Source organism: Plecotus auritus, assembly GCF_963455305.1.
Source record: "Plecotus auritus genome assembly, chromosome: 10".
NCBI classification, from domain to species: domain Eukaryota; kingdom Metazoa; phylum Chordata; class Mammalia; order Chiroptera; family Vespertilionidae; genus Plecotus; species Plecotus auritus.
This window is the reverse complement of record NC_137785.1, coordinates 46,143,079-46,164,821: the sequence shown is the minus strand read 5'-3', so window position 1 is coordinate 46,164,821 and position 21,743 is coordinate 46,143,079. Positions and strand designations below refer to the sequence as shown.

Genomic DNA, 21,743 nt, shown 5'->3' with positions numbered 1-21,743 from the left:
GTTAGGAGTAGAGTCATCTTCCCTAAAACCATATACATTGCCTAAATGGGAATCAGGAGCTAGTGGTAAGGAGGGATTGTTTGCTAAGGATGCAACCACAAATTTTCTCTATAATCATCTAAGCCTCAGAAGCCTCTGTGATTGGGGCCTGCCTGGCTGTGCTTCCCGCGAGCAGCCAAGCTCCTGTGCCAGACACCACCCTTCACCCTCCCGTGGTCCTTTCTTGTCAACCATCTGAGATTTTGCTAGAATTTGAAGGTAGGGGTGGGGTGGTCACTATATTCATGCTGAGCTTCATGTTTTTAGCTGGGAGAAACGCACAGACCCCCGAGGCAGATTTTACTATGTGGATCACAACACTCGGACCACCACCTGGCAGCGCCCCACAGCTGAGTATGTGCGCAACTATGAGCAGTGGCAGTCACAGCGGAATCAGCTCCAGGGCGCCATGCAGCACTTCAGCCAAAGATTCCTCTACCAGGTGAGAGGGCAGAAATTGCAGCTTCGCCTAGTCTCCACTGACCTGTTGGGTGAGCAGGGAAAATGTCAGTGCCCTGACCCTGAGATTTTACTCATCACAGTGAAATTCCTCAAACTCCAGTGTTTCTAACTTAGTAACTTGATGCTCAGCCTCTGTGTCTAAGGACTCAATGTGTCTGAAGCTGAATTCACCATCTTTCTTTCAACATTGGATTTCTCTTCTGGCCCTCCCATCCAAGTTCATTTACCCGGACTTAGAGCCTGGTCAGCTGTGACTTCTCCTATATCTCACCCTTTCAAATCTAAGCAACCACCCAGATCCTTCTCTTCCCATTGCTACTGTGTTTCTTTAGATCTTTATTATCGGACAGATACTCAAGGATGAAAGGACCTTTAAAGTTCATCTAGATCAGGGGTTGGCAAGCTATGGCCTGTGGGCCAAACTGGCCCTTGCCTGATTTTGTAAATAAAGTTTTATTGGCACACTAGAGACCCGGTGCACAAAATTCGTGCACTCGGTGGCGGGGGTGGGGGGGTGGGGAGGGGGTCCCTCAGCCCAAGCTGCGCGCTCTCACAGTCCGGGAGCCCTTGGGGGATGTCCACGGGGAGTGGGCCTAAGCTGTCAGTTGGACTTCCTTAGCGCTGCCACGGAGGCGGGCTATGCTTGCCAGCCATGAGCCCAGCTCAGGGATTCTGTCTGAGCAGTGCTCCCCCTGTGGGAGTGCACTGACCACCAGGGGGCAGCTCCTGCATTGAGCATCTGCCCCCTGATGGTCAGTGTGTATCATAGCGACTAGTCGTTCTGCCATTTGGTCAATTTGCATATTAGCCTTTTATTATATAAGGATAAGCACACCCTGTACTTGGGGTATTGATTGTGGCTGCTTTTAAGCTATAATAGCAGAGTTAAGTAGTCACAACAGGGAGTATGTAGCCCATACAGCCTAAGATATTTACTGTCTGACCCTTTACAGAAAAAGTTTATTGACCCCCTAGTCTAGATCAACCTCCTGCTATCTAATTCCTGATTTTCCTCTGCCTCTTCCAACGAAATGGTTAGGGCAGCTTCTGAATTGTTCTCTCTGCTGCCATTCTCTCTCCTTCAATTCATACTGCCTGTTCCCACCAGAGCAGTCTTCAGGTATCACTGTCATTTCATCACTGTTAAAAAAAAAAAATCACTGTGGAGGGTTTAAGGAAAGGGGGAAGGAGTTGCTCTGCATTTCTTACTGTCATTTTTTATCACCGGCTCAAAAACTTTTGTGGCCATTACCTACAGAATAGCATTTAAATGTTCTACTCCAGAATTCAGAGTGGTTCCAAATGAACTGTCTATGGTTTCCCATACTGTGAACCCTCTTAGCCCCACCTTCCTGAGTCTCCACTCCATCAGAGCTTCCACCAGTAACATGGTGGCTGGAGGGAGCCCAGACACATGGCCTTTTGGGGAGGAAGGGGTGGGATTCCTAAGTTGGAACTCTGCATTTTCTCAGAGCACCTTGGACATGAAGCTTGGGATCCGCGTAGAACCCTCATAGGACATGGTGGATTGGAGGATGGAAACGTTGTGAGCTGGTCCACAACATTTAATCACTGTCACAGGAAAGAGCAGCTGAAGTGCCCTGGTGGTCTACCGGGTGCAGCACTGCCTGAGTCCTTATGCCAGGCCTCCCACTCCACAGCCCCTTTCACACATGCCTGGCATCCGGTTCTGGCATGTTTCTAAATTGGATGGGATCTGGTCATCCTCTGCGTTTCAGAAATTGTTCTTCATGAGCTGGGCCCCAAAAACCTTACCTGCCATCTGCTTGGGTGGTCGTGGCTGCAAAACTGGGAAGGTGTGGACATCTTGGTCCTTTGACTTCAAGACAAGGACACATTTTAGGAGCCTCACATGGTTCTGTCTTTCTGCTTACTCAACTTCTCAAGTTAAAAAAGAATCCATTAAAGGGATCTTTTTTCCTTCTCTAACAAGTACCAGGTAGGTCCTGTAGGTTGACCAAGATGCTTGGTATGTGAAAAGGAAGACCCCAGAGTTCACGTCTGCTTGATCTTTTGGCACTTCTGTTCCGCTTACCTGCCTCTCATTGTAGCAGCATCATTCTGGGCCTGCAGAGGAAGAACTTTGACTTGAAGGGTCTCCTAGAAGTAAAAATTAAGCACTAATTTTTTTTTTCTTCTAAGTACTCGAATACGGTTTTCTCAGCTTGGTTGGGATTTAGGAGGGCTCTGGATGGAGGTGATAGTTCCCTTTTCTCCCTGAAACAAGACCCATATTTTTTGGGTCAGCTTTCAATGTCTCTCTGTTGATTTCCCTCCCCCTTGGGTTTGGTTTGCCCCTCTTGTTTGCTGTGGTGCCATGTCCTGGTTACAAGTAAGAAGAGTCGCTTTCATGGAGTTATTTTGGGGTTTGGCCTTGGCCCAGGATTTGACGTGGTAGACTTAAGAGCTGATACTAACTATACCAGCGGCCTCCCCTCCTCCTCTTTCTCCTGCGGGGCTGAAAGTGAGACCTGTTCTTTGCTGCCCTGCAGAGAACACAAAATACAGTTCAAAATGGAAATCAAGGGAACCCCAGATTGCAGACTCCCGCAGTTCCTTCCTTCCATCTGCCTCAACACACATCTTTTTCGGTCTCTGTTGCCTTATTTCTGACATGTTTTCCTGTCCTAACGGCCTGGTGCCTTTGTTGCTCATGATCATCATGCACATACTTGTGTTCGATGTGCACTTTCACTTTGCCTTCTGTTTTGGGTTCCCACTGCAGTCCACTGCGGATGCCCGGCCCGGTTGTGCGCCTTGTGTATTGTGACAGGACCCGTCTCACATCTACTACTATTTCTGTGACACGTCTTCCTTTGCTCCCCCTTTGGTCCTCTCCTAATAATCTAGTGTCGGTAGGACTGAAGCAAATCTTTCTATGGCTCCTAATATGAGGATGCCAAATTGCATTATCCAGAAATAGACAACCTGGTTCTCACTGTGCAGAGGGCCCCTGGGCTTGAGTTCTCAAGCTCCTGGGTTTTGTTCTGCACCCACTGGGTGTCACCTTTACAAAAAAAGGAGCCTGCCTTCCACACTGTAACCTTCATGCCCTTCCCAGAGCCTTTCTCGCCCTTGGTTTTATTTGCTAGACATTCTTTATTTCTGAGTTTGTATCTTAAAATATTACTGGAACTTGGTGCTTATTCCCTGAGAGACTTGAACTCACATGAGCTGTCTGGCTCATGGCCTGTACCTCGGATCTCCCAACCCACGGACACTTCCCAGGAAAATTGTTCAACAGCGTTCCTTTCTGTTCCTAGTGATAAAGGAAACTGCCTTGTCTCTCCCGAGTCCCCTGCACGTCCTAGGATCTCTCTTCTGGCTATAATCCCTCCTGGCCCCTTCCTCTGTGCTTTTCTGCTGTGAGCCACCCACCTGCGATCATGCATTCTGGGGAGTGCGATGGAAGAGAAGGGCAGGTGGTCGGCTCCCAGTGACTCCATTTCACGTGTTCCTGTTTATCAGTCTCTGATCTCTATCTCCCTCCCTCCTGCTTCCTCTTCTCTCTTCTGACAAGTATTGGAGGTGAGACTAGGAGGATGCTGAAGACATTTTTTTAAAACCACTTTAACAAAAGAGAGCCAACATTGTATGAAGTTTGTGACATTAAAAAGTCAAGGATTAAGAAAAGGGCTGATAATTTCTTTGTATTCTCCTCCCTGTGTTTTGTATGCTAGTCAGTGTTCATTTTGATGAATAATAGAAACCTACTTGGTTAAGCTTAAGCAAAAAAAGAATTTATCAAGTGGGAATTAACAGAATGATGAAGAATCAAACTCTGTCAGAAAACCAGGGGTAGGCAGGGCAAAGGGATGATTTGTCTAGGGCAGTGGTCGGCAGACCGCGGCTCGCGAGCCACATGTGGCTTTTTGGCCCCTTGAGTGTGGCTCTTCCACAAAATACCACGGCCTGGGCGAGTCTATTTTGAAGAAGTTGCGTTTGAAGAAGTTTAAGTTTAAAAAATTGGGCTCTCAAAAGAAATTTCAATCGTTGTACTGTTGATATTTGGCTCTGTTGACTAATGAGTTTGCCGACCACTGGTCTAGGGGCATCGCTCATCTATCTGCTGTTAAACACTGGATGCTCCAATGGGCTGTGGTCTCTACTGTAGCAGTGAGGTGTCTCCAACAGCCCCCATGCTTTCTTTCTGGTCCCTGCAAGTTTGGGTGGGAGCACCTGATTGGCTGTTGTTAAGTCATGTGCCTACACTCTTCAGGGGTCCTCAAACTTTTTAAACAGGGGGCCAGTTCACTGTCCCTCAGACCGTTGGAGGGCCGGACTATAGTTTAAAAAAAAAAATATGAACAAATTCCTATGCGCACTGCGGGCCCGGGACGAGTCGGCTGCTAAGCAGGGCAGGCAGCGGCACCCGGCGGGCCGGATAAATGTCCTCGGCGGGCCACATGTGGCCCGCGGGCCGTAGTTTGAGGACCCCTGCGAGATGCTGTGTTATTTGCTAGCTGATAAATATTTTTTGTTTGTAGTTCAATGCAGGTCACAGAGACTGTCAGTAAAGACATTTGGTCTGTTGATTTATACAGTTAAGCAAAAGATGCTTGTAAGTCCACTGAAACCCAGTTGGTACCCATCGGAGCCCCTCAGTGTTTGTGGATTGTCCACTCATTCCAAGAAAAGACCTGAAGCAGCAAATAATTTTGCACCAAATGCTTCTTTTAAATTCTTAAAATGACCTTTTCTGTAGTTCTTTCCTTCTTCAAGATCACTGCTGCAGCTCAGTGCTTACCCCATGACATTGTATTTGGCTTCATTATCTGAAATGCATGGGTGTTTCAAACAAACTTGGAGGAACTTGAGATGCTGCATCCCACCCCCAGCAAAACGACCGCTGTGAATTTGGGAGATCTTTTTCTGTAACCATCAGACAAACCTGAATTGTGGTGGAGATATTGCGCACGTCCTCCACGTTGCACTGATGGTAACGTGCCCTAAATGGAGGACAGCCCGCCTCCCACACCTTGGTGCAGTTTCATTCTGCTGGGTTGGAGGCCCGAGGCTGAAGGGGGGCTCTGTCCCATCAAGGAACCTATGGTTTCCAGACTTAAACGTCTTTGTTGGAACTCGCTTTGGAAGAGTTGCTTGTGCTGCCACCTTGGAAAGAAAGTTTCTCTGTCCTTTCAGCTGGGGGTGGAGGGTGGCTGTGAAAGGGGGTTCGTTGGCAGTTGAGTTCCACCAATGTTTTCTCAAGCCGAGACTGAGCTCCATTCATCCTCATGCCTGTGTGTGGCTCCGAAGGGGCCAGCCAGGCAGCTCGAAGTCTGCATTGAGAACTTGATCCCCTAATGTAATGATTAAATTTTAGTAAGTGAAATAAAAATGTTTCAGGAAAAAAGAGCGAGAGAGAGAGAAAGAAAGAAAGCGCAGAACAATACTTGTTTTATTTAACTATGAAGAGTTTCTGACAGCACCCCCTTCCCCACAGGATATGAGAACTCTTGGTCCACAGCAGCCCCGCCCCAGGGACCTTGCAGCAGAATTTGGCTGGGGGTGGGGGGCTCTAATGTAAACAGCGACCCTGAAGTCCTGGAGTCAGCTCCCCCTTCTTTCTCCTGTCTCCCCTTCTCTCTTGCCACCTCGCCCCCAGCCCCACCTCCCCAGACAGGCACACACAGAACACTGAGCAACTTCAGGTTCAGGCCGGAGGAGAATAAAGGTGCTTTGTGAAGGGAAGCAAAACATTCCTGGGGGAGGTAAGGGGCCTGGGGCATGAATGTGCCCTCAGTCTGGGCTGATGCTGCACACCCTGCTCCCTCTTCCAGCGCACCCAGGAGGGAGGTGCAGGGAGGAGGGCCCAGCCCCCAGCCAGGAAGCTCTGGGCGTGGGCAGGGCTTGTGGGAATGATTTCATTGGAAAGGCCTGCGATATTTTTTCCCTTCCCGTGTGTGGTTCTTGGAGAAAGTTGGAGGTGGTGGTGATTTCAGTTGCCTTGGCTGCAGGAGCAGGAGCTGAGCAGAGGCCTTGGGCCGGCCGAGCTCGCCAGCAGCCCGGCCCTGGGCCCTTCGGCCATGCCTGGGGCCAGCCCGCTGCCTCCGGGGCCCTGGCCCGACTTCATCTGCGCACCTCTTCCTCCCCCTCACTCCACCCTCGCCACAACCTATCTGGGTCCTCAGTGTGCAGGGTTCTTTTTCCGTTTTTCTTTTTTGAAAAAGACTTTTGAGGGGAGCGGATGTCACCTAAAGCCCCACAATCTCCTCTACAAAGAGCCCAAATGTGGAAACGAGTTGGCGTTTTTAGGTTTAAATATCAATTTATTTTTAACCAACGGCGGTTTTTTTTAACCTCTGTGTTCTGCTGTGTTTCTTGTGTTTAGTCTTCGAGTGGTTCAACCGACCATGACCCATTGGGCCCTCTCCCTCCCGGCTGGGGTAAGTACTGAGTCCCACGTCTGTCCCTCAGCCTCCCTTAGCTGGTGCTGCACCGTGCTCTGTGCTCTCCCTGCGCATCCTCTTCTCTCCCCTCCCTCAGTTTCCCAGTTCACTTCTTTCCAGCACGCTCTGTGGGGATGCCCAGCCAGAGAAATTGCAGGCCATGGAGCGAGAAGGCTGGGAAAGAAATGGAGTCCCCCTGCCCAGTAGCACTCACCCACCATAGCGGAAGGAGGGGGACCCTACGAAAGAAGATCCCGAGTCGCTGTGGTACTGTTGGGTTTTGGTCCTGACTTTCAAGGTGCCGACCCAACAACCCATCCTGTCACTTTTGACGTGGCTGATTCCCAGATCCATTTATTTCAGGTCTGTGGCATGTGATTGAAAGGAGCTACTTTACCAAACCTTTCTTTGCAGCTGAGATGTTGGAGGACTAAGAGCATCTAGCTCAGCCTCATTTAGGGAGAAATGGACTCGGGAACATTCGGGCATGTGCCCAGGGTCAGGGCAGCTGAAGAGATGTGGACCTAACGCTGTGATGCTCCCACCCCTGAGCTAATGGAAGCCACCTTTTGTGGGGGACACGGCTGTGAAAGGGGCCGGAGGGAAGCCAGCTGAGCGCTGGGCGGCGACTCTATTAAAGTACACTATTGCTAATTAACGGCATCATGCTGGCTTCTCCTTGTCATTGACAGCTGCCTCTTACCTAAGTCTTTGGTGTGATTAGCAGTAATGAGTTAGATGGACTTGAGAGAAATTACAGACTTTATGGCTTTTCTGGGATGGAGTGGTCATGCAAAGAGGGGTCATCAGAGATGGCGAGACTGGGTGCTTTCCGCAGCTCTCTGAGCTGGGTCAGGATTTTTTTTTAGCAGGCAAGAGTTCCTGGGAGCTAAAGAGGACCGTTTAGCAGGAATTGGCCTGTGTTGGGTTTAATTGATCGGTTAGGCCGGCAGCAGACAGTAAATTCGGGTTTGGTGGTGTTCACAGATGGTATTAAGTTGGGCGGGGGCATGCTCCCCAGCGAAGATGGAGAAGCTGACAATGACAGGATGCGCATCTGAGCCTCATGGTGCAGACACAACTTCTCCCTGGTAGTAATTTACGAAGTTGCATCAACCCCCTGGGACCTGCAGGGCATCACTTACTGAATTACCACAGCATTCCAGAGCACTGGCGGGACCTCCTCGTCCTCCTAGTGGGATATGTCAGTTAGGGAGGCCTCCACACAATTGATTTTCTGCTAGAGAATCCACCTTGCTCCCTGAGCTGATGAAAGGTCATTGCTGTCTCAGAGACTGGCAGCAAGTCAAAGGTGCGGGAGTCCCGCACAGGATCCCTGTCTAGATAGGGGGAAACTCAACAGATTAAACAAGAATCTGTAATGCTGTTTGGCAGCCAGTAGACACTGTGACCTGGAGCTGGGGACTCAGAGTTGCACCTTTCTCCATAGAGTCAAGTAATTTATTTCTGTGCCAGTTTTGCTAAATGATGGTCACCAAGTAAGGGTAGCTATAAGGACTTGTAACAGTTCCCAGAAGCCACGTGTGAAATATCTGAGATGGGACTCGGAGCCACGGTTGGAGTCGGTGCTGTTTACAAATGATGAGGGAAACATGACAAAACTAAATGGTGTGTGACTGAGAAGAAAGAACTTCTGGCCGAGGGCCAGGGGGCCTTCCTACTCAAATCCTCTGGGCTTTGTGTTGGCCTCTCCAGGGCTGGTGCAGGGTATCTCCCCACGGAGAGCAAAGATTGAACAGAAAGAGCAGCAAAACTAAACGAGAATTGCCTTTAGCACGAGCCTGCTGTCAGGTCTGCTGTGTCCTCCTGCTCTCAGTCCTGCGTCCCTTCCTGCTCCTCCATGACAGACCCCATGGTCCTTCCTGAGCATCGGCTCAGGGGTGGGGCCTCTCAGCGTTAGGTCCACATCTCCGCAGCTGCCCTGATCTCTGGGCACGTGCCCGAATGTTCCCCAGTCCATTTCTCCCTAAATGAGGCTGAGCTATATGCTCTTAGGACTCTCCCAGCCCCAAACTATGAAATTGTATGCAGCAAAGCAGTTCCGAGGGACCAGACCAAGGCCCCCCATGCAGGGACTTGTGCCAGAAGCAAGGGCACAGGCCTCAGACCTACTGGACAGATCCCGCAGCCTGGCGGTGAGCGCTGACTGAGGCCCGGGCAGAGCAGATGTGGAGGGTCCAGTTGAGAGCAGAAGCCTCTGGCTGGGAGCCCTTCCCTCCCACAGGTCCCTCTCGGGAAGCCTGTGTTCGGTGGGACAGTCCCCCAGCACTTCTGAGGTGGGGGTGGCTCTGTAGCAATTCTGGGCACCTTCTCTTGACTCCTTTTGTTTGTGTGTTTTTTATCGATGAATGGGTACCAGGTAAGATAGACGGAGACCAAGATGTTGGGTTGGTATTGGGAATGTTGCAGCCTGACACTTGAGGGGAGGGGATGGGGGCCCCCCCCCAATTCTGCTCCTTTTTGATTTTTGGTTTCCTGTTAGGTTCTGGAACTGATTGTTTTTATTTCTTTAATTTTTCCCTGTCATCATAAGTGAGAGAGGGCCATTAGCATCATTTGTTCTCAAGACAGAAACAGATTTGAAAGCTCAGAAACTTTCTGGGGAAGGTGACCTGTCTGGCTTCAGAGCCTTGCCCTGAGTTTTGCCTTCCATCCACTCAGAGCTGATGGGGTGACCCTTTTAACCTTTTTCAGGGCCTGGAATCCCCATTAGAATCGGATCTGCTCCTGAAGCCCAGATTCCCTCCCTAGAGGACCCCAGGCCATCCTCAGTGCACAGGCAAAGGGCAAGAGAGTAAGCCTTGTCCAGAGGAGAGAGAGAATGTCTGAGCTCTCCCAAACGCAGGATGCGTGCCCTTAGGTGTGAGAGCTAGGTGGGCATTGTAAGTGCCGCAGCCCCTGCATTTATTTGCACATATGCAACATAGAGACATGAGAGTTTTAGAACAAAACTTTGCCTCTGAGGAGAAAAAAGATCAAGTAAAGGGTAGGTGGAGTACTGATCAGAGAGGTATGAGGGAATGCAACCCCCACAGGCGCCTCGGTCCCTGCATCTGGGGGGCAGAGCGCTTGCAGGACCAGAGACCAGCTGTCAGGGACTTGGTGAGGGGCGGGGCATGGGTGAGGGCCTCTACTTTGCACACAGCTGGATGCAATTAGGTCTCTGCTTTCAGCTGGGCTGCTCCCCCTCAGTGTTGCCACACTGCCCCCCGCCCTCCAACCAACCTTCCAGCCAACCAACCAACCAAAGACAGTGCTTGATCCCGAGCTGGAAATGTGTCTGTCCCTCCACCACTCCCCACGAGGGAAAGATTCTCTTTGTCCCTTTTGCCAGTGACAGATGTGTATGAGCCAGGCTTTCATTGGTTAAACTTCTCTCACAGGGCGGGAGCAGCGGCGGCAAGTCAGACACCAGCACCTGGAAAGGGGCACCCAGAGGGGCAGAGAACAGGGCTCAAGATGTCCCGATCTGACTGTCCTCTTTTCTTTCTTCTCCCTGGCAGAGAAGAGACAAGACAACGGACGGGTGTATTACGTGAACCATAACACACGCACCACCCAGTGGGAGGACCCTCGGACCCAGGGGTAAGGGCTTGGGCTGGGAGGGGGCCCTGTGCAGCTCCAGCACTGGCTGAGTGGCCTTGGACTGCATTTGTCCTCTATGGCCAGTGTTCTGGGACCTTCAGTCACAAGTGCCTGGAGACCTTCATGAGACAGTTTCAGCTGAATGAGAGCTTAAAGGGGCTCCTCAAATGGACTTTCTTGGTAGCTGTGTTGACTGTGTAAGATGCTGATAACATGATTTCACCCTGTGCTCCCCCCACCCAAGCTAGTCTGGGACTGGGGCAGTTGGTGCCTCAGGATTGCTGGTGGCCACTCAGGCTATGGCCATGGCCATGGCCACTGAGGGCTGGTTCTTTGGCCTTGGGACAGTAAATGACCTCTCTGTTCTGCAAAACTGTCCTCATGACTTGGGTGGTACCAGGTACAGTTCCTCAAGGAAAAGCTTTGCAGAGCCTGGGTGAAAGCAGAGAGAAAGGAGCACTTTGGGGACCCCATCCTCCTAAGCATTGAGGCCCAGAAGATGAGGCCAGCCCTCACCCCCCTCTTCCCCGTGTTTGCAGGATGATCCAGGAGCCAGCTCTGCCCCCAGGGTGGGAGATGAAGTACACCAGCGAGGGGGTGCGCTACTTCGTGGACCACAATACCCGTACCACCACCTTTAAGGATCCTCGCCCAGGGTTTGAGTCAGGGTAAGGACTTGCCAGAGGCTACAGCAGTATCCATGTTCAGCTGCTCTTACTGCCCTCTGGTGACCAATTTCCATGTCACATTAGCAGGGCTGGGGAGGGAGGAGGCCCCCCCAGTTATTCAAAGTAACACCGGTGGTTTCCCCTCTCTCTCAAAGCAAAAATTGTCTTTATTTCTGGATTGTTTGTTTGTTTGTTTTACTTCTCAAATCTGCCAAAGATTTTAAAGGCAGTCACTTCTTTTCTTTTATGCCTTAATTTACTCGTCTTTAAAATAGCACCAGCTGTCCTTAGGACTAACAGATACGTTGCTAATTTTTTGAGAAATCACAGATTCCAGAACTTCTTTGCTCTTCCCAGGGCAAAGCAAGGTTCCCCTGGTGCCTATGACCGAAGTTTCCGGTGGAAGTATCACCAGTTCCGTTTCCTCTGCCATGTGAGTTCTGGTACTGGGCCGTCCCCTACAGGTTGGGGTGGTGGACTTATTTCAGCTCCATTTCCCAGCCCAGCAGCAGCCTCGTTAGCTGGGGGCAGGCCACTGATCTGACCCCGAGCCGTTGTTTGACGTTGTCTCCAGGAAGCCAGCTCCCATTTCTAGGGACCAGGCTCTCCTCTCCTGGCCCAGGGAGACGGGGAGACCAGGCTGAATAATTATCTCCTGAGGCCTGATTCAAGGTTTGTCTTTTCTCCTTTCAGTCAAATGCCCTCCCCAGCCACGTGAAGATCAGCGTTTCCAGGCAGACACTTTTTGAGGACTCTTTCCAACAGGTTAGAAAATAATTATGGTATCTATCTAAGTCCAAAGGCAGGTGCAAGGCCCCCTCCCAGCATCCCATCTTCTATCACATGGCTATTAAACCCACACAGTAGAGTTTCCAAGGCCTGGGCCTCGGTGAGTGGTGTCTGTCCCCTGCCCACTGCCCCCAGTTGCCATGAAGGAAGAGAGGCAGGCTGGCCATGATGCTCTGTCTCCCCAGATCATGAACATGAAACCCTACGACCTGCGCCGCCGGCTCTACATCATCATGCGTGGCGAGGAGGGCCTGGACTATGGGGGCATTGCCAGGTGAGCTCGGTGCCCCGGGAAGGCTGCGCTTCACCCCCCTGCCCTAGGGTACTGGGCCTGTGGCTGGAAAGCTGCCTCCTCCTTGCTCCAATTGGTTGCCAGTGACCTTACACTTCTTCAGGAGAGGGCACGGGTATGGCCAGTTTGAATGCTGGAACTGGGTCCTAGGGTTCCCTGCTGGGCTGGGCACTAACCTTTAGTTGCTGGGTCATGGGGGTCCCAGAGGGAGGGCTCAGGGCAATGGTTCTTTTACCAACCAATCTGTCATCATTTCTGTACTTGAACACCATCTGCTATACCGGTGGGCAGAAGCTAAATATTGGTGCCATGTGGTCGCCCATTAAAATCACCCCTGGACTTCTCCTACTTTTAAGGCCGCTGGGGCAGGTTAAGTGGGGCATCTTGGTACATACCTGGCATGGATAAGCTGTGTCACAATCCAAAGGTTCTTGACCAGTATTCAGCTGCATGTCACCCACACAGGATCAGCACAATTCAAACGGCTGACACAACCCCCAAAAGAGCCCTCACCATAGTCCACCTACAAAAGTTAGCAGACTCTCTGGCAAAATGTTGCCTTGGACGATGGGGCTGAAGGGCCCCGGCAGAGAGAAGGAGTATCTTAGCCTGTGGTGACTGCTCAGCTCACTCACCTATCTCGGAGTGGGGACATCTCGCTTGGTGTTGGGTTAACTTGCTGGTGGTCCTCTGTTCGTTGGTGGCTTTGCCCTCTGTGTTGGCCCCGGTGGATCGATGGCTGTCGTTCCCGTGGTGACCTCCTCTCCAGGCTCTGCTTGGTGGGCTTCTGGTGTGGCTCCCGCCCTGTGTGTGTCCGTCTCTCTGTGTCCTGCCAGTGGTTTTACCCTATGGTAGGTTACGTCATGCTGTTCTACCACAGGGTAGAACCACGGACAGGATACCGGGGCACCCTCTGCATCGAAGGACTCCTCGTCTGCCTGGCCACAAACAGCCCAGCAGCCAGGGACTGGCCTCGTTGGGTTGTCCCCCTGTGGGTTTAGCTGAAGCCCAAAGGGACTCTGAATTCTGGTTGAGGCTTGTACCTAGGGTGCAAGGAGATGCTAAGGCATGGGTGTTGGTTCAGATGAACGTGTAGAAGTATGAGCAAGGTCTGGTAATGGGGCCTGGGGGAGGAGAGGGCAAAGTGCAAGGGAAGCAAGATCCCTGCAGTGGGAGTGAGTTTTATAATCTACAGGCAGCGTGGATCACAGTTCACGCATCAGGAGGTGGGAATGCATTAGCATGTGTTCATGTCACGCTGCCTGCTCAGGTTGGGTGGACACGTGGTGGCTGCTGTTCATACAGCACCACTGCAAGATTTAGAAAAAGATGCCTTTTTTCAAGACACTTCCATGTTGGAAAATGGTCGCGATATTCTGGCTTTAACGGAAAGAAACACCTTGGCTGCAGGAAAATTGTTGCAATAAATGTGCAAATCTATGATATTTTACCATAGTACCCTTGTGTAGTTCACAGCCTACACAGCTGTGCATGGTGGCCCCAGGGTGCAAGGGGCCCATTGCCATTAAGATGTAAAGTCCTGGATGCCCACCTGGAGCTGACACACTCACGTTTTCCTGAGCGTCACCCTCAAGCGTGGCTGTCGTCCTCATTCGCCCTGTGTCTGACCCCATCCTGTCCACTGACCTGCAGTTACTTCAGGTTAGCCCAGGTGCTGGCTCGCCTGCCCCGAACCCGTGTCTCCAGAGCAGCTGAGAAGGACGGCAGAGGAGTGGTGCGCCTCCAGCCCGCATACTGGGGAGGAGCTGCTAGTCCTGTTTTTCTCTCTCTCTCACAGAGAGTGGTTTTTCCTCCTGTCCCACGAGGTGCTCAACCCCATGTATTGCTTATTTGAATACGCCGGGAAGAACAATTACTGCCTGCAGATCAACCCCGCCTCCTCCATCAACCCCGACCACCTCACCTACTTCCGCTTCATCGGCAGGTTCATTGCCATGGTAAGGTTCATTGCCACGAGACCTCCAGGGAGGGGGGCAGCCGAGGAGCCAGACCCTACACACCACTAGCAGCCCCACTGTCATCCTCACGGAACTAACTAGACATGCAAAAAGCCAGAGAGAGTTCGGGACCTAGTTCGGACTTCTCTCTGCCCACCCAGGGCCGTCGAGAGGGTTTCATCCATGGTGATCTGTGGAGGACTTGTCAAGCGAAAGCCAGGGCCCTGGGTCACGGGCTTCACAAGTGCTCTTTTGAGGGTGTTGGGCTGATGGGCTGAGCACACCATAACTGCCCACCTCTGGGGATGCCACCATCTGTCACAAGCCCAGGGTGGGGGCATTTGGGACTGTCCTGCTGTGACACTGGCCTCTGTCAGGAGATATGGAATCTGTACTGGCTTAGAACAGACCCTAAGTAGACTGGGTGGTGCCCGATGGAGGAGGCATCTGTCAGGAGCTGGGCAGGGTAGGGAAGGGGGTGGCACGCATTACCTGTACTTACCTAGAAATAGGACCATAACGTGAACAGGGAAGGGGGTCATGTCACGTGCCTCCAGTTGAATGTCTCCTGAGGGTGGAGAACCAGGACTGAGGAGGGGAACCCATGGGAGCCACGGCCCCGCTGCAATATTTGGTAGTTGATGTTTCACTGCTAACTTTCCTTTACTTCGCCCTGTTCCCCTCTCAGGAGGACCCAAGAGCCCGTGACTAAATATGTCCCTTCCTCTGGTCTGGAAGTTTCTGGCCAAGGTGTTGGGCTCAGGAAGTGGGCACATTTTTCCCAGGTCCAGAGATTTGCTTGGCCCAGCAGCCGCCAGGCCAGTAAAAACCCTAGACTATTACTCACCACTGGCCCGCCAGCTCTCGCCGTCAGCGGCGTCTGCATTATTTTTGGCTGCCGGTGCTGCCCAGCTCTGAGCGTCAGCGAGTCGGGGCTGCCACCTGGAGCTGTTCTGAGCAAGTCTTCTCTGTGAGTGTGGGCACATCTTTGCTAGAGCAGGGAGCCGGCAGGCAGGTGTGCCGGGCAGGCCGCGGGCCCGAGGTGGGTTCCTGAGCAGGCCGGCTCTGCCCCGTCCCTGTGGTCTGCAGGTCAGATAAGAGTCTGTCCCCAGGTCTCCGTTAGGACACAGAGTGCTGCTTATTTCCCAGACCCTCCCTTGAGGCCTGGTGTAGCTGGATGCGTGGTGCTCTTTGGACAGAGGGCAGCTGACAGTGACCGGGCTCTGATACAGAGCACCCTAGAGCGTGCCTGCAGGAGCACAAACCTCCGCTGTGTGTCCTCCCTCCCCAGGCTCTGTACCACGGAAAGTTCATTGACACGGGCTTCACGCTCCCTTTCTACAAGCGGATGCTCAACAAGAGACCGACCCTGAAGGACCTGGAGTCCATTGACCCCGAATTCTACAACTCAATCATCTGGATCAAGTGAGTCCCCTCGCTTGCCTTGTGTTGGGAGGAGAGGGCTCTCTGGTTGGGAATAGGTACCCACGGCCTTTATTTTCTCTGCCATAGTGGCCTCTAGGCCTTACCCAGGCTGTCTGAGTGTTTGTGGAGATGCTCAGCTTCTAGTGCCCATGGGGCAGCTCCGGAATTCTCTCCTTGCATCAGACAGAGGCCCGTGCTGCTGTCCTAGGTCCTGGGCCACCTGGGCATCCTCGTGTCCCAGGGGCACTAAAGCGAGTGGTGGAGCAGGATCGAGGGAAGACCCTTCTGAGAGAGACGTCTTCCCTCTTATGCTCTTGTGCCCCCAGAGAGAACAACCTAGAGGAGTGTGGCCTCGAGCTGTACTTCATCCAGGACATGGAGATTTTGGGCAAAGTGACGACCCACGAGCTGAAGGAAGGTGGCGAGAGCATCCGAGTGACGGAGGAGAACAAGGAGGAGTACATCATGTGAGTCTCAAGTGCTGGGAGACGGGTTAGGGTGCGGGAGCAGAGACACAGCAGCCCACGCATGGCCCATAGGTCTCCAGGGGCCACAGAAACTCCCATTTTGCATGGCCTTCAGCTGGCGGTCCGTGGATGGTCACACGCTGACCAGAGCTGGGGGAGCCAGAGCCCAGAGCCCTGTTGCAGCTCCCGTTTGCTCTCTGGTTTCCCACATGGTGGACTTAGGGCTGCAGGGCTGACTTTCTTCGAAGAGTCCTGACACTCAGACATCTTCCTCTTCTTTCTCCCAACTGAAAGGATTCTGGTCCTGTGTGCTCAAACCCACCATCTCACATGCGTGTGTGCATGCATTCACCTGTGCATGTTCTTCTGGTCTCGGTCTAGTCTGTTAACATCTATATGTCTGAGGCTCAGGTGGCGACAGGAGGAGGAGGTGCTGGTGGCGATTTCTTTCTTTCTTTTTTTTAAAAAAATATATTTTATTGATTTTTTACAGAGAGGAAGGGAGAGGATAGAGAGTTAGAAACATCGATGAGAGAGAAACATCGATCAGCTGCCTCCTGCACACCCCCCCACTGGGGATGTGCCCACAACCAAGGTACATATCCTTGACTGGAATCGAACCTGGGACCCCCCAGTCCGAAGGCCAACGCTCTATCCACTGAGCCAAACCAGTCAGGGCTGATTTCAAAGATTCACGTAACTCCGGGTTGCTGTGAGGTTTAAGAGGTTCTGCTCTGGGGTGGCAGCAGCTGGGGCTCGCAGCGCCAGAAGTGGGAAGTTGAGTCTCAGCAGGTTCCTCTCAGGCTCCACCGACAGCCTGTCTTTGGTTTTAGGCTACTGACCGACTGGCGTTTCACCCGGGGCGTGGAGGAGCAGACCAAAGCCTTCCTAGACGGCTTCAACGAGGTGGCCCCCTTGGAGTGGTTGCGCTACTTTGATGAGAAAGAGCTGGAGGTGAGAACTAAGGTTGTTGGGACCCTGCCTCTGGGGCGATCCTGCCCTTGGATAGTCTCACTGTGTACCCACAGGAATGCCCAGTAGAACCCATACTGCCCAGGACTGTAGCAACAGGCAAATAACTTTGATTTGGGTCCTCACACCCACCCCTCCCTGGGCCCTGGTGTGAGGGGGTCCATGTGCAAGATTTGTGCTATCCATATGGTTAAAACTGCCAGCAGAAGTAGTTGGCAGGGGTGGTTCCAGCTATTGGTGGGAGGGGCCGGTGCGCGGAGCTGACGCCCTTTCCCTCGCAGCTGATGCTGTGCGGCATGCAGGAGATAGACATGAACGACTGGCAGAAGAACACCATCTACCGGCACTACACCAAGAACAGCAAGCAGATCCAGTGGTTCTGGCAGGTGGGTCCTGCCTGGTCATCGCAGCCCACCAAGGGACATGAGACCTGATTAGACCTCAAGCCCAAGGACTCTGCTGTGTTATCACCGCCCCTCCCTCTGCCCCCCCAACCTTTGGCACTCTCCTCATCTCCCCCAGCAACTTGCAAAAAGAGATGAGAAACCCAATCTCAGGACAGATGGAGCTGTTGCAGCTGGGTGGTGGCCAGTGCATTGGACAGGAGTGTCGGTGGTCAGCTGGGGTAGCTCTAAACGCCGGTGTGCGGTAGGGGAGCCCGCAGGCAGGGGAACGCTCCCATAGGTCACATGGTTTCCTTCCAGCCATGTGGAACGGGAAAGCATTCAGAGAAACTCCTGTATATAAGGAGTTGTGTGTGGGTGGTGTTGTCATTATGAAGTATAGCAAATACACAAAAAGAGAATAACTATATAGAAATGTTTTGGTTGCGGTGAAATTCGACATTCCATAAAACTCACCATGTTAAGCATTTTAAAGTGTACAGTGCAGTGGCTTTTGTGCAGCCATCATGATTAGCTAATTCCAGAACAGTTCATCCTCCTTCCTCCCCCCCAAAAAAACAAAAACAAAACAAAACACCTGCACCCACTTTTAAGCAGTAACTACCATTTTTAGTGTATCTTAAGAAGTAGAACTTAGAGAAGAGAATACCTGGCCCGAAGTGTTTCTGCGACAGCCATGCCCCATGGACTGATGGGAATGTTCTATAAACAGCCTCTTAGAGGGAGCAGCTTAGGGGTTTCTCAGGTGGGTGGCTGTCACCCCCAGCCGTCCAGGCTTTGTGTGCTCAGCCCCAAAGAGGAGAGTTACAGGGTCGGATGAGGAGCTGGGCCACGGGAGTCACCTGACTGCTTCCACTTTCGGAGTTGCAGGTGGTGAAGGAGATGGACAATGAGAAAAGTATCCGGCTGCTGCAGTTTGTTACAGGGACCTGCCGCTTGCCTGTCGGGGGGTTTGCCGAACTCATTGGTGCGTCTTCCCTTGCCCTGCTGGCACCCCTGGGTGGGGGTGGGGATGGCTCAGGGAGGGTGAGACCTAGTGATTTCCTGGAAGCAAGTCCGTGGGAGGGGCAAGAGCTGTGGCTTCCACCTCCTGGGCTGAGGCATCTGTGGGCAGAGCCAGAGGGTCCTGTCTTAGGAAGGGACAGTCCCGTTATTAGAAGATGTGTTTCTTTGGATAACAGGTAGCAACGGACCACAGAAGTTTTGCATCGACAAGGTTGGCAAGGAAACCTGGCTGCCCCGAAGCCACACCTGGTGAGCCTGCTGGTTCTCCTGGGATGTGGCTGGAACCTTACAGACCCGAGGCGCCCCTGAGGGCAGCCCATAGACAGGGAAACTTTGGGACCTTGAGTCCAGCAACTTTTGCAAGTCTGCGGCTGTCGGGTTGGAGGGAGGGGCTGTGATATGCCAGCTGCCTTTGTCTGGGCCTCTGATCTCTCAGGAGTGTGGCAGCAGACATATCCCACTGGCAGTCATATTGGGTATTAGATATTGAAGCACTTATATTCCAGCAGGCAAAGAGCTGCTGTCCCAGTGCCCTCTTGCCTACTTCCCCAATTCCCCAGCTGCCTGGCCTCTCTCCTAACCCCTCTATGGTCCAAGAACCTGAAGCATTAAGGCCCCAAGAGCAGGGTCCTTGACACCCCTGTTTCCGCATCTCGCCAGCTGGTGGGTGTGGTGGTCGAGCCACAGTCGCCTGAACGCTCTTGACCCTCCTCGGTCAGCAGCCCCGAGCTTCCTGTGCTGACCGTCTCCATCCCTCTCTCAACAGTTTCAACCGTCTGGATCTCCCACCGTACAAGAGCTATGAACAACTGAAGGAGAAGCTGCTGTACGCCATTGAGGAGACGGAGGGCTTTGGACAGGAGTAACTGAGGCTGCCCCCTCCCATGCCCCCGCACACATGTAGTCACGAGTCCTCCCTGCCTGAGAGGCTGCTGGCCGCAGCCCCGGGAGGGCCCGCAGATGGTGGCCCTGCATGGGACCACACTGTCATCGGGCTGGTGGCAGCAGAGCCTGACCTCAAGAGGCCCTGCCCAACTCTCCCTCCTTCCCGCTGGTGACAGTCTGGAATAAAGCCCCTTAGTCACGTTAGCCCAACACCTGTTGCAGCCTTGAGGGCTGACCCTCTGTGAAGCTCACTGAGCCTCCTTCTCCCCTTCGGCCAACCGCAGGTGTGCGTGAGTGTGCAAGCGGGGGAGGTGCCCGTGCTGAAGGGCTGCAGCAAAAGCCGAGGGTCTCATGGGCTAGTTAGGTGAGAAGGAGACTGGCCGCTCGGGGTCGCTGTCAGGGTCTTTGCCAGTAAAAGAGGTTCTGTTTTAAATAGAACTTTTCCAGTGATGTGTGTAAAACGAAGGTCTGAGAGCGAGAAGCTCTTCCCACAATCCCCCAGAGCTCTGGATGGAGGCTGCCTTGCTTCCTTCCCTGCAGGCTTAGCCATGGAGGCGGAGCAGCAAGGCAGACCCCTCTCCATTCATGTCTGGCAAGTTCACTCCTACCAGCCTGCCGAGGCTTGTGCCAGCTGCTTGGATGTTGGTGGGATGGAAACAGCCAACTCGGACTTTCTTTCCCTTTCCCTAAACTTGAAGCATTTTGTGTGTCGGGTTGCTTCGTATTTTGTTGCTGGTGTGCTGCTGTCACTCTCTATGTCAAAGAGCTGGTGCACCAAGTATTGCTGGAACCTTGAGAGACGTAGCACCGTGGGTCCAAGAATTCCCCAAACAGCTGCTCCTCTTAGGAACCAGCTTAGCAGTTCTGTGAGCTCAGGCAGCTCAACCTCACAGCAGCCTCCTCCCTGGGCCTTGACAGAGAGGGAAGGGGTGGTGCCCTGAGTGCCACCAACCTTGCCGCCTTTGGTAGAGAAGAACGCCCTTTGCCAGATGTAGTCACCCAGGCTGTGGACCTCCAGGTGGGTCGCTTAGTCCCCTGTTGAGAATGAAGGGCATCCCGCCAGCCTAGAGCCTAGAAGTGAGGCTTTGTCTGCACACAGGAGACGATGCTCTTGGAAGCGGCTGCACGCTTCTGACTTGATTTCTGGAGCCCCGCCAGGCTCCGTCCTGGGCATTCTGGGTATTGATACCTTCAAGGACACGCTCCTTCGGGGTGCGGGAGCCGTGATGGTCATGAACGTCCCGATCCAGCCCCTGGGTTCTAGCGCTGAGCACCAGCTGCAGACTAGCTCTAGCTTCCTGGGACCCCAGGCAGGCCCCCAGACCGGTCATGGGCCTCCAGAGGATAGTTTTGTGTCCCCAGATCTGTGTCTTTTCCCCTGGCCCGTGCAGGCGCAGCCGTGTCTGCTGCACTGGCTATGCTGGTTTGAATGGCTCCTGGAGTCACTTGCTGTGCTTCCCCGCAGCGACTCGCCACATCAGAGGGTGGGATGCGAGCTGCTGTGCGGAGTTTGGAAGCCTCAGGCTCATGTGTGTTCAGAGTGTGTTCATGTGCGTGTGTGTGTACATACGTGTGTGTACATATAACAGGTGTCTACAGAATATCGTTTGGTAGCTCTCGGTTGGCCATCTGATTGTTTTGTAATGCCCAGCGCTTTGCCTTGGAATTGCCAGTTTCTTGTGCAATAAACAGTCAGCAGCTGTGGGTGGTGTTGGCGTGTTGTCTCCAAAATCACAGTCCCTGGTCTTCACTTCCTGGTCATACAAGGGCTTGCCACCTACTTTTTTGAGTACTTAAGACGTCAGATGGGACTGATTCCAGGCTGATGGGTCTCAATGCATTCAACACAGAGATGACTGTCATGGATGGAACCTGGCCCTGATGGCGCTGCTTCTCAAGGGGGGCAGTTATGGTTGGACGGGCTCCTTCCTGGAGTCATCAGCTGAATTCACTGCCCTCCCGCCCATCTCCGACAGGGTAGTGCTAGACTTTGAGAAAAATATTGACAGAAGCCCACATGTTATATACACGTCTCCCAATAAATTCAAGTAAGACATGCTCAAGTGGAAATTGTTCTCCTCACTCTTATCCCCAGAGGTAACTGCTGTTCTGTTTGCTGTGGTCCTTCCAGACTATTTTATGTGCATATGCAAATCATAGATACATACCATTGTCAAATAGACTAAAATTGAGCTCTTATATGTTGAACAACTTGCTTGCCTCATGAAATGAGCTGTCAGGGACACCTTTTCACGTCCGTCCACATATCTCTAATTAATTCTTTGCTGCGTGATATTCTGTATTATGGTGTTTCTGTAAAACACCCGTCTTTGTCCCAGCGGGCATTGCGGTTGTGCCCAA

The 21,743-nt window shown here is 52.6% G+C and overlaps 1 protein-coding gene across 2 annotated transcripts in view; it reads left to right on the top strand.

Annotated features, from left to right (window-relative positions):
* Positions 1-21,086, top strand: part of WWP2 (WW domain containing E3 ubiquitin protein ligase 2) — a 131,241-nt gene extending 110,155 nt beyond the window's left edge. For both annotated transcript variants that reach the window (XM_080646019.1, XM_080646020.1), the window contains exons 10-24: positions 307-481; positions 6,854-6,908; positions 10,436-10,517; positions 11,057-11,185; positions 11,543-11,618; positions 11,879-11,950; positions 12,160-12,248; positions 14,065-14,224; positions 15,516-15,649; positions 15,976-16,116; positions 16,950-17,070; positions 17,370-17,474; positions 18,363-18,459; positions 18,674-18,746; positions 19,264-21,086. In XM_080646019.1, the coding sequence (XP_080502145.1) occupies positions 307-481; positions 6,854-6,908; positions 10,436-10,517; positions 11,057-11,185; positions 11,543-11,618; positions 11,879-11,950; positions 12,160-12,248; positions 14,065-14,224; positions 15,516-15,649; positions 15,976-16,116; positions 16,950-17,070; positions 17,370-17,474; positions 18,363-18,459; positions 18,674-18,746; positions 19,264-19,363 (1,609 nt within the window). In that variant the 3' untranslated portion in view covers positions 19,364-21,086. The remainder of the gene's footprint in view (positions 1-306; positions 482-6,853; positions 6,909-10,435; positions 10,518-11,056; positions 11,186-11,542; positions 11,619-11,878; positions 11,951-12,159; positions 12,249-14,064; positions 14,225-15,515; positions 15,650-15,975; positions 16,117-16,949; positions 17,071-17,369; positions 17,475-18,362; positions 18,460-18,673; positions 18,747-19,263) is intronic.
* Positions 21,087-21,743: the final 657 nt, after the last annotated feature.